Raw genomic sequence first — 12,789 nt, 5'->3', positions numbered from 1 at the left:
AGTGTAGCAAAGCACAGCTCGAATCACATCATTATGTTCGCCGATGACACGACCGTGGTGGGTCTCATTAGAAAGAACGACGAGTCAGCATACAGAGAGGAAGTGAAACAGCTGGTATAGAGCCAACAACCTGTCTCTGAACGTTGACAAAACCAAAGAGATGGTTGTTGACTTTAGAAAAGCACAGAGCGTCTATTCTTTACTGATAATCGATGGATCCTTCTTGAAGATCGTCAATCTGGCAGAGAACATCACCTGGTCACTCAACACCAGCTTTATCATCAAGAAAGCCCAGCAGCACCTCTACTTCCTAAGAAGGTTAAGGAAAACACATCTCCCTCCAACCCTCCTAACCACATTCTACATGTAATGTTGTTGGCTTTATGTATGCAGCGTGTGGTGTAAATGTCTGTGATAGAGGGACGAAAGACTCTGATGGTCTTCTCAACTGTCCCCACCATCCTCTGTAGCAGGGGTGGGCAATTAATTTTTACAAGGGGCCACATGAGAAACCTGAATTGTGTCAGAGGGCCACACCAACGATAATATTTTAGGGATGCACCGAAATGAAAATTCTTGGCCGAAACCAAAAAACAAAAATAAGGAAACCAGGGCCAAAACCGAAACACCGAAAGAAAAGATTATGTCAATTATTAGAACTATTGCATTTATGGCTATGAGTGTGTACTAACCTCACTAAAATCAATGCATTGCAATTCAAAGAATAAATCGATTACAAAAGTGTTTTATTTATTAATTATAAATTATTGTTTTTATTTTTTGGTACCATTCATAGTATTGACAGACAGGCAGCAGTCAATTATTATTAGCAACGGTCTGTTAAACGAAAATAATTAACCGCTGAACGTTTGGAAGCCCACTCAAGTGAATGGAACGTTCTAATCTACAGCATTAAGAAGAGCCGTGTAATAAATAATATTATAATATAATTATTATTATTTTCAAAGATCAACCCATCGAGCCACTGGCGACCACTGATCTAAGGCAATGAATTCCATAATTTTTTGTGTTATGCCTTTTGCCTTGGCACCATCACTGGAAAACTTTCCTGCCTTTTCAAAAACGTCCTCTACAGACGGAGTGCGCATGCTCGGATTGACTTTACTTTTCTGCGCCGCGTTCTTCTCACATTTAGAATGGCAATCGGCATGTTTGGATTTCAGGTGATAAATTAAACCCGACTTGGAGAAACTCTTTACAGATACACCCCCTCTTGAAATTTCAGCATTGCATGTTTTGCAAATCGCTATCCGCACACCGCAGACATGTTGGCTCTTATCCAGATAATCATGTGCTGGCTTCGCTTTTTTATTGCGTCATTACAATTGTGTTTCTGCCGTGTTGTTTTCGTGATTTAGGTATTTCGGTTTAAAATTCCACGTCCCTAGAGCTAGCGGTATCTTGGGGTTTTGTTCACGAGTGAGGGAAGGGTGGAACGGGAGATTGACAGACGGATCGGTGCAGCTTCTGCAGTAATGCGGTCGATGTACCGGTCTGTCGTGGTGAAGAAGGAGCTGAGCCGCAAGGCGAAACTTTCGATTTACCGGTCAATCTACGTTCCTACTCTCACCTATGGTCATGAACTCTGGGTCATGACCGAAAGGACAAGATCCCGGATACAGGCGGCCGAAATGTGCTTCCTCCGCAGGGTGGCTGGGCGATCCCTTAGAGATAGGGTGAGAAGCTTAGTCACTCGGGAGGAGCTCGGAGTAGATCCGCTGCTCCTCCACATCGAGAGGGGTCAGCTGAGGTGGCTCGGGCATCTGTTCCGGATGCCTCCTGGACGCCTTCCTGGGAAGGTGTTCCGGGCGCGTCCCACTGGGAGGAGACCCCGGGGAAGACCTAGGACACGCTGGAGAGACTATGTCTCCCGGCTGGCCTGGGAACGCCTTGGTGTCCCCCCGGAAGAGCTGGAAGAAGTGTCTAGGGAGAGGGAAGTCTGGGCATCTTTGCTTAGACTGCTGCCCCCGCGACCCGGCATCGGATAAGCGGGAGAAGATGGATGGATGGATGGATGGATGGACGGTTTAAAATTTTCGGTGGCCGAAATTTCGGTGCATCCCTGTAATTTATGATTGGCCTCACGCGGGCCGGACAGGGACGTACAAAGGGCCGGATGTGGCCCGCAGGCCTTAGTTTGCCCAGGTCTGCTCTGAAGGGTCTTGTGATCTGAGACAGTGCAGTTCCCAAAGCAGGCAGTGGTGCAGCTGCTCAGGATGCTCTTGATAGCCCAACTGTAGAATGTGGTTAGGAGGGTCGAAGGGAGATGTGCTTTCCCATCAGGAAACAGGTTCCAAAGCATTCATACTCTCACATTGAGACTGTGCAACAGTTTTTCCTCTCAAGCCATCAGGCACCTCAACACACAGAACTGAAATGACCCAAACTTACACACACATACACACAAATGTGTGTTACTGAACTGTACGACCTGAACTCAACACACACTCACTACTCATTTCAATTCATTCACATCCCTGTCTAGAGCACCACCAATTATATTTATTATTATTATATACAGTGCATATATATACAGTAGGGTGTTTTGTGCATCTGTCCCACTCTGTCTCGTGTTGTCTGTTTGCACTGTCTTTTGTCTACACTGTTTGCACTAGGTTGCACACGATGCACTTTACATGGCGAGGACACTTACTTTAGACCTTAGCTTTGTGTTCTGTAGGTTATGTAGCTATGTTGTGTGATGTAGCTCTGTTATTTCATGTAGCACCAGCGTTCTGAAGAAATTTTTTATTTCACTGTATACTATATATAGTTAAAATTACAATAAAAGTTGATTATTGACTTGACTTGAGATAAGAACTGTAATAAAAGGACATTGTGTCACCCAAATGAGGATGGGTTCCCTATTGAGTCTGGTTCCTCTCAAAGGTTTCTTCCTCATAAAAACTCAAAAATTATAATAAACATAGAAAAATATCAGAAAAATATATCAGAAAAAATAGCTTCTATAGGCTAAAGTGACAAGTATTTATTGTGACCTTCCCTTACACTTGAGGAACCTGGCTCTCCTAAACCTAAATGGAATGGACCATAATAAATAAATTGAACCATTAATTACTTAATTACTTAAAAAAAACTGAACTTAACCCTCGTTAGCTGTCCAATTATAGCTGTCCAACCTCCCATTTATCTCCAAAATCCTAGAAAATAATGTAGCACATTAACGCTAAACGACGTAACATTCAGGATTTAGGCCTCATCATAGCAAAGAGACACTGCTGGATGTGATAAAGCCATGTAGTAGATAGTAGACAAACTGCTCTTTCAGGGCCACATCTGCTTGGATATCAACCAATTGCATCTGGAGAGGCCCAGCATTTACCAACTTAAAGTGCTGTGTGACTTCCTTTGAGAACCCCCGGACATCTGTGATAAGAAATGGGTTCTGAATGAACATGGTGAGCTGCAGGCCAAAGCTGAAGCTGTCAAATGGTTGCTGAAGTTTACAATCAGCTTATCAATAAAGTCAACAAAAGAAGACACATCTCTCTGTCCCTGAACCTGTTCCTGCACTTCTTCCTGCAGGTCTTCCTTGAACACCCAAGTTTCCTCTGAAAGGAGCGGACAGCTGTCATAAGTTCACAAATTGAATTGTCCTTGCCCTGTAGCCTCAAATTCAGTTAATTCAGATGTGAAGTGATGTCAACCAAAAAGGCCACATTATCCATCTGTTTCTCATTTTCTAAAAAGAGAGAAAACTGTGTTGCCTTCTGACTTTTTAGCTCTGCCAAAAAAGATGCTGCTTCCCTCCTGATGGACCAAAAGTGCGCTAACACCCTGCCTTTGCTGAGCCATCTCACATTGTTGTGCAGCAAAAGATCATCAGCTTTGGCATCAACTTCTCTGAGGAATTCCCTAAGCATGCAGTGCCGGTAGGAAGATGATGCCCTAAGAAAATTTATAATTTTCATCATTGTATTCATCACCTCAGCAAGCTCATCTGACAGGGAGGCGCACAGAGGACAGATTAATGAATGATGCAATGGTAAGCTATTAGCTCATGATTGTCCTCTTTCAGTCTTGCTACAGCTCCTTTCTCTCTTCCAATCATGGCAGGGGCTCCATCTGTGGTTATTGAAACCACTTGTTTGAGCTCCATTCTTCTCTTTGTTAACATCTCCTTAATGGACAGGTAGATGTCTTCTCCTCTTGTACTAGTCTAAAGGGGAGTGACACCTAACAGGTCTTCACAGAATGTTTTCTGGTCTGTATTGACAAACCTGACATACACTAACAGCTGAGAATTGTCACAAATGTCAGTGGACTCATCCACAGCTAAGCCTACACATGATGCCTTATGCATGGCTTCATCTAGCTGGGTTAGCACCTCCTGAGTCAAAATTTCACCTTTCATTGTGGCAGATGATGCTGACATGGGTATTTGCTTTATTTTATCACAAAGCTCTTGTTTTTGTTTTCCCTCAAGTAGTGTTTCAGCTACTGCACTCATACATTCTTTGACAACCCCTACATAATTAAATGGCTTTTTGTGTTGACCCAAAATCCAAGCAACTCTGAGAGAACACTCATGAGCACATTGTTGGGTAGTGAATGTGTGGCTCAGGATCCTGGTGGACTGGTCATACTGGGCACTAAGACTACTTATTTTCTGTGATCTCAAGATTTGAGTGGGTATGTTTGTTCATAACCTTTATGTTTTGTCTCGTAATGGCGTTTCACATTGGCACTTTTAATAAGAGCCACGGTTTCTGAACATATGAGACACATTGGTTTAGTGCTACCAGTAGGAAGTATGAACAGAAATATGTCTGTCCATTCCGGATTAAATGCTCTATTTTTGCTGTCCACTTTAAATTTTTTTGAAGAGCACCATTTGTTCCTTATTTTTATCTTCCTTTCTCTGTCTCATTTACCCTTATCTCCGTCTCACACATCAATTTCTCTCCCTTTGTCTTCTACATGTATCGCTATCTTTCTTTTTCTTTCTACCATCTTTTCATTTGTAACCTGCCTCTATTTGACTCTTATTTGTCTGCACTGTAGAGTCGCAATGTTTACCGCCTGGAATGCACATACTTGGTATCATGCGGGATGGCTTAACTTGCATGCAATTGGTCTGTGCGTTTCCTCATCCACTAAATCACTACTGTAAGGACTACAAAAGCTGCGCCAGTAAAAACAAAAGTGCCCCGTCAGGTTTTAAATCATAACTGATTTGGATGTAGGTCCGGGTCCGTATGGGATGGCTTCTGGGTCCGGACCTGGACCGTGGTCTGCCTGTTGGTGACCTGTGCTCTATGGAGTCCCAATGACAGTGATGTACAGTGTCTTTAAAGATTTAAATAATCCCTCTTCTTTTTGTCGAGTTAAACATGCCCCTGTGGATCCAGTGACCAGTATTCGGGACAGCGTTTTATTGTACGGGACTCAGACAGTCTCAGTCTCTTTAGATCCCGACATCCTACCTATGGATAGAGATCTTCTCAATTTGGTTCCCTTTTGAGTTTGGTTCCTCTGAAGGTTTCTACCTCATACCATCTCAGAGAGTTTTTCCTTGCCACTGATGCCTCTGCTTAATAATTATAAGAAACAAACGTAAAGAGACATTCTTTTGTTCAACCCCATAACCTCTTTATCTGTGTAAAGCGGTTTTTAAAAAAATGTCCATTGTAAAAAGCGCTATAAAAATCTAAATTGAATTAATGTCAGTGCTAACTGTATCTTACAATTTCATATCAAAATGACTGCTGGGGAAAAGGTCTATTACACTAGGTTTGAGCAAGACATGCTTGAGCATTTCATACACATACTGTGTGAGTTTTAGTAATTGGAAGCTTTTAGGGAGAGAGATAGAATAATGAATGCTTGTGGCCTTCAGTGAAACATGGTGGAGGGTCTGTCCTGGTATAGCTGTCCAACCTCCCATTTATCTCTAGAAAAGGATGTAGCACAGCAGTTCTGCTCACACGTACCAAGGAATAACATTTATAAAATGTAACATTCAGGATTTAGGCCTCATCATAGCACAGAGACCGTGATGGATGTGATAAATGACTCTGATCAGGTCTCCTTGCTTAAGTTGCTTGAACTTAGTGCAGTTTACAGTTACACCATTGATCACCTGTTGGTGATATTGTTCGAAAGGAATGCTTATGAATGAATGCTTAAAAATACCGACATAGTATTTTAATCCATCATTCCAGTCCTTCTGGAAAGTGGTTGGAATTGAAAATAGTTTTATTTGTAAGCATGAGAACACAGTTTGGAAAGAAAAACAGCTGATAAACAGTCCAGAACTGGATTATAGAGGCAGTGTGGGATCGCTTAGGCAAAAAAATTAATTAAACCAGCCTACATCTAAAGAAGAACTATAGAACGTGCTAAAAGGACTTCAGAAGACTTCAAGACCATCTCCCCAAAGATTGTTAGTGCAAAGGGAGGTCACAGTAAATACTGACTTTTTGTCTTAATAAAAAGACAAAACATTAATATGGATAATGATTAAATCCTTGCTAAAATAACATATGTGACCTTAACCTTTTGCAGAGTTAATGATATACAAAACAGAATTTTCCCCAACCAAATTATCTTGAACACATGACAATCGCTAAAGTGTCTAATATATAATGCTACTCACAACTTCCCATCCTTGAAGGAACGGACAAACACGCTGTCTTTTTTCATCATGACATCTTCATGACAATCTGGAGAAATGACCTTTAATAATAAAGAAAGAACAAAGAAAAATGAGGGGGGAATCTAAATTGTAGAAGTTTTCCACATTTTCAAACTTTATGAAAAGAATATAATAAATATAAAACAACACATAAGGTTGAAACTATCTGTTAGGAATCTATTCTGCTGTAAAAAAAAAAAAAAAAGAATACTCAACCATCACAGTTGAGTGTGTATGCACAAACAAATACAAGTCAAATACAATATAAAATGATGCACACTCTTGTGCAAACGATATATTTTTCCACAATTTTTTCCTTTAAATATTTCTAATTAGTTTTCATTTACTGTCACATTGAGGGTGGAAAAATAATTGATGTCTTTCAATCTTTGGTCAATTTACATCACAAAAATCATACAGTAATTAATGACTAATAATTACAATTGCAAGTTACTAGTTATGGATTTGTATGCCAGTGTAATCTACTCATAAGTCCTTTACTGGTTGCTATCTTATTTTTAGTCCCTTTACACTTGTTTTTGCTCTAACAATTAACATATTAGCAAAAAATAAAAGCTACTAATAGTTTATATTGTCCAAAATACACACAGTTTACTTACACTTACATTCATAAGCTACACTGTGTAATTGTGCAGCTTATAAATACATTTGCTGTTTTCTAAAAGAAGAAGGGACATAAAATATTGTATTTAGGAACTCAGTCTTTATTGTTTTATGGTTTAACAAAAAACAAACAGCAGGTGACAAGACATCTTGAATTATCACAGTCAGTTGCCAAACAGTTAACATATGTTTGTAATTGTAACGATCATAAAAATTAATTTAAAAATAAAGAACTTCTTCAGGTCCTTTTTTAAACAGTTGCTAACTAATAAAAAGCTATTTTAACAAGATTTAGAATCTATAATAAAACAAGAACATATAGCAACATTTTTTTTTTTTTTTATAACTTTTACTAAACAGTCTCTTCTTTCTTGAACAAAATCCTGCAGAATTTGGCAGCAGTAGGCTATTTTGTGTCTTGCCCACCCAATTAAAGTTTAAAAAATAAAAATAACAAAATAATAGGGAAAAATAACAGAAAATACCAGCATGGTTTCTAACTTCTGAATGTGTGGGAATCCTATAGTCAATGAACAATGATCAGTGTCTAACAGTCCTACCCAGACTATACCCAATTTGTCAAGGGGATATAAATCTCAAACTAGTTGTTTTTTAAGTTAAAGGAGCACATTTACAAATTAAAGTGCAATTTTTTGCAAGTTTTAAAGTGAGCTTGTATGAGGTATTTATGTCTAGCCAGTGTATCGACAGTGGTGTGAAAAAGATTTCTTATTTTTTTGCATGTTTGTCACACTCATGTTTCAGATCATCAAACTAATTTAAACATTGGTAAAATATAAAACAAGTAAACACAACATACAGTTTTTAAAAAAAGGTTTTGTTATTGAGGGAAAACAATCCATAACTACATGGCCCTGTGTAAAAAAGTGTTTGCCCCCTGTTAAAACTGTGGTTTATCACATTTGAGTTAAATTTCTCTAGCCACACCCAGGCCTGATTACTGCCACACATGTTCGCAATCAAGAAATCTCTTAAAAAGGACCTACCTGACAAAGTGAAGTAGACCAAAAGATCCTCAAAAGCTAGACATCATGCCGAAATCCAAAGAAATTCAGAAACAAATGAGAACGAAAGTAATTGAGATCTATCATTCTGGAAAAGGTTATAAAGCCATTTCTAAAGCATTGGGATTCCAACAAACCACAGTGAGAGCCATTATTCACAAATGGCAAAAACATGGAACAGTGGAGAACCTTCCCAGGAGTGGCCAGCCGACCAAAATTACCCCATAAACACAGCCATGACTCATCCAAGAGGTCAAAAAAGTCCCCAAAACAACATCCAAAGAACTGCAGACCTCACTTGCCACAGTGAAGGTCAGTGTTTTGACTCCACCATAAGAAAGAGACTGGGCAAAAATGGTCTACATGGCAAAGTTCCAGGACGAAAACCGCTGCTGAGCAAAAAGAACATAAAGGCTCGTCGCAGTTTTGCCCAACATCTTGATGATCCCCATGACTTTGGGGAAAATAATCTGTGAACTGACAAGACAAAAGCCTTTGGAAGATGTGTGTCCCCTTACTTGTGGCGTAAAAGTAACACCGCATTTCAGAAACAGATCAGTAAAATATGGTGGTGGTTGTGTGATGGTTTGAGGCTGTTTTGCTTCAGGACATGGAAGACTTGCTGTGATAAATGGAACCATGAATTCTGCTGTTTACCAAAAAATCCTGAATGAGAAATCCCGGCCACCTGTTCGTGACCTCAAACTGAAGAGAACTTGGGTTCTGCACCAGGACAATGATCCAAAACACACCAGCAAGTCCACCTCTGAATTGCTGAAGAAAAACAAAATGAAGATTTGGAGAGGCCTAGTCAAAATACTCACCTGAATGCTCGAAAACCCTCCAATGTGGCATAGATGAGTGGACCAAAATTCCTCCACATCGCTGTAACAGACCTATTCAAGTTATCGCAAACGCTTCATTTCAGTTGTTGCTGCTAAGGGTGGCCCAACCTGTTGTTAGGTTTAGTGGCACAGTTTTAACACTTTTTCACACAGGGCCTTGTAGTTTTGGATTTTGTTTTCCCTTAATAATAAAAACCTTCATTTAAAAACTGCATGTTGTGTTATTTTTCTACTAATATTTAAATTAGTTTGATGCTCTAAAACATTAAAGTGTGACAAACATGCAAAAAAATAACAAATCAGGAAGAGGCAAACACCTTTGTGTATTTGTAAACATGGAAGCAATACACCAAAATACAAAAACAGCAAGAGCAGCATTCAAGAGGTGCAAAACAGCATGTATAGTACAGTATCTATCATGCTAACATTCACACAGTTAAATTTGAGGTAACAGTATATGACCTCATACACCTACTTACATTTAAACAGGTGGTTGTTTTAATGGGATCATTAGAGTTATAAACTACATAGAAAAAAACAATTACTATTCTGGCGACAGATAAAACAAACTAAGAACCATTTATGAATTTGTTTACTGATTTTTACATATTAGAAAATAAAAAACTTTGTTTATTTCAGTAGCAAAGAAAGCGAGCAAAAAAAAAAAACCCATTACAGTCCAAGACTTGTGTCTAATGAGAGTTATGCACATTCGCAGCAAAAAAACCCTCCTGTTATAATGTCATTTATGATAGTGAGAGAAATCGCAAATGCAGATTCAGAATTCAGACAGTGAGCGCACACAACTTTTATGCAGTGACGAATCAAAACACTTTGATTGGACATTGCATTCTCAACAAAAGTGTGTGATTGGTTATACAGTAATGCTCAAATCTAATGCAACATCAGCATATTTACTCTAAAATATAACACTTTATTTATTTCATATGATTCTCAAATTGTGACACTGGTAATAGAGCTAGAGCTTCAATGTGCTGTGACAATTTCCCCCCCAGTCGCCAATAATTTCCAACCCTGGTGCTAAACAACATTAGCAATGTCATTGCACAGGCTTGATGATGAGTTTTTAAAAGCTGCCAGTTCAGCTGCCTCAGGCAAACACAACTTACACTGCATAATAAAGCTGCTGCCTTATTTGAAGTCAAAGTGTTCACATAAATATCGCCAGGGGTTTGTTTTATAAGAATTTAACAGCATTTTGCTTTTAGCTGGGTCTGCATCATTACTGATAATGATTGTTGGAACATGCAGCAAAAAGATCAGATAATTAGGGGATAAGGCCTTACGGCCCAAAATACAAATTAGCCAGGGGGCCCAGAAACCCTTGGGGATTTCTGTTACCCTATTACCAACTCAAAATATAATAATAAAAGCCCTCAAGCCTTAAGATCTTTAATGGATCGATTAATTATAAGATTAACACTACTGGCATCCTTTTCTGCAAAAGCTAGCAATGTTTGCACAGCTGGATCATTGACCCGGGTATTACAGGTCTTAGGGTAGGCAGTCTAAATATCTGCTATTGGTGCTTTTGTCAGCACTGTTCCCGATAATGCAGATGATGATGACCACCTCTGCGCCAATAACGTTGCATGAATAAAAAAGAAAGATGGTCACTACATAATTGAATAAAGTATATAAAGAGAAACAGAACAAAAATAATACCAAAAGTAGAGGCTTTCATTTTGTTATATGAACTGAGAAAAATATCTTTGACCAGTTTAATTTATTTGGAATTCACAAACCCGATTCCAAAAAAGTTGGGACACTGTACAAATTGTGAATAAAAACAGAATGCAATGATGTGGAAGTTTCAAATTTAAATATTTTATTTAGAATACAACATAGATCACATATCAAATGTTTAAACTGAGAAAATTTATAATTTTAAGGGAAAAATAAGTTGATTTAAAATTTCATGGCATCAACATCTCAAAAAAGTTGGGACAAGGCCATTTTTACCACTGTGTGGCATTCCCTCTTCTTTTTATAACAGTCTGCGAAAGTCTGGGGACTGAGGAGACAAGTTGCTCAAGTTTAGGAATAGGAATGTTGTCCCATTCTTGTTTAATACAGGCTTCTAGTTGCTCAACTATCTTAGGTCTTCTTTGTCGCATCTTCCTCTTTATGATGCACCAAATGTTTTCTATGGGTGAAAGATCTGGACAGCAGGCTGTATTCAGTACCTGGATCTTACTTCTACGCAGCCATGATGTTGTAATTGATGCAGTATGTGGTCTAGCATTGTCTTGTTAGAAAATGCAAGGTCTTTCCTGAAAGAGACGATGTCTGGATGGGAGCATATGTTGTTCTAGAACTTGGATATAGCTTTCAGCATTGATGGTGCCTTTCCAGATGTGTAAGCTGCCCATGCCACACGCACTTATGCAACCCAATATTATCAGAGATGCAGGCTTCCGAACTGAGCGCTGATAACAACTTGGGTTGTCTTCGTCCTCTTTAGTTTTGAAAACGTATTTATATAGTCAAGCCTTTTATCAGTAGATTTTTTTTCTTAGGTAAAGGCGCAGATCTGGAGGGATCAGTGTTTGGTGAACTGGGATATTTGTATGCTGTCATCCCCTCACTTTCACACGTTCACTTATGTTTGTTGACTGTGGTGTGGTGGGTCGTCTCTCATTCCAGAGATCCCTCATGTCGGTGTTACCTTCTTGTTCTCTAAAAAGTTATGCTGCCATAGTAAATCTTGCCGAAGTCCAAAGTGCACAGTGACATTAACTTTCATACAACAATAAAGACACATAATAATCCATATCCTTCTCTTTCTGTCACCCCTTTTCTCTTAATCTCTCTTGGTCGAGATAAACATGCTCCTGAGGTTCCAGTGACCACTGTTTCTGCCCCTCTCCCCTCCGTGGATCTTCCCACTTCGTCCAGGCCTGCCGCTGGATAGTGTTCTCTTCGACTGGAGGCAACTCTGTGCAGCTTGGGACGGTTTCTCATCAACGACTTGGGTGGTTCCATGAAATTCTGGAGTAAGAACAGGCGCTTTAAGGATGGATTGGACTGTAGTTAATGTCAACAGACTGCTACATTGACTCAGGACTACTTTTCACTTCTGATCATCATCACTGTACCCCGCAACATTGTATATCTGCTATAAATAGACATTCAGTGTAACCAAGATGAGGATGGGTTCCCTCTTGAGTCTGGTTCCTCTCAAAGTTTCTTCCTTATGCCATCTCTGGGAGTTTTTCCTTGCCTCAGTCACCACCGGCTTGCTCATCAGGGACAAACTTACTTATAAAGAACATATTCACTTTTAATCACCACATTATCTGTGTAACGTTGCTTAGAGACAATGTTCAATTCAATTCAATTCATTTTTATTTGTATAGCGCTTTTAACAATGAACATTGTCTCAAAGCAGTAATGTTCATCGTTAAAATCGCTATACAAATAAAAATTAGTTTAACCCTTATGCGTCCCTCGCGCCATTTTTATTCAATTAAAAATTTATTTCGCCGATAACTTTACATGTGTTTCAGCTAATGGAATGATACTTTGTGAAAATTTTTTTTTTTTTTTAATACATTTTTTTTTTTTTTCACATTTTTGCTATGTCAGCAGTTTC

At 39.1% G+C, this 12,789-nt stretch overlaps 1 protein-coding gene across 9 annotated transcripts in view; it reads right to left on the bottom strand.

The window, feature by feature from the left end:
* The window catches only part of arid4b (AT-rich interaction domain 4B), a 193,930-nt gene that overhangs the window by 92,320 nt on the left and 88,821 nt on the right, over positions 1 to 12,789 (bottom strand). For all 9 annotated transcript variants that reach the window (XR_014533265.1, XM_083539879.1, XM_083539880.1 and 6 more), the window contains one exon: positions 6,641 to 6,720. Coding sequence is in view for 8 of the 9 variants with exons in the window: in XM_083539879.1 (XP_083396005.1) it covers positions 6,641 to 6,720 (80 nt within the window). In the remaining variant the exon portion in view is untranslated. The remainder of the gene's footprint in view (positions 1 to 6,640; positions 6,721 to 12,789) is intronic.

The sequence above is a fragment of the Silurus aristotelis genome (assembly GCF_946808225.1).
Source record: "Silurus aristotelis genome assembly, chromosome: 4".
In the NCBI taxonomy this organism is placed as follows: domain Eukaryota; kingdom Metazoa; phylum Chordata; class Actinopteri; order Siluriformes; family Siluridae; genus Silurus; species Silurus aristotelis.
The sequence above is the reverse complement of the archived record's forward strand: the minus strand, read 5'-3'. Positions and strand labels throughout refer to the sequence as shown.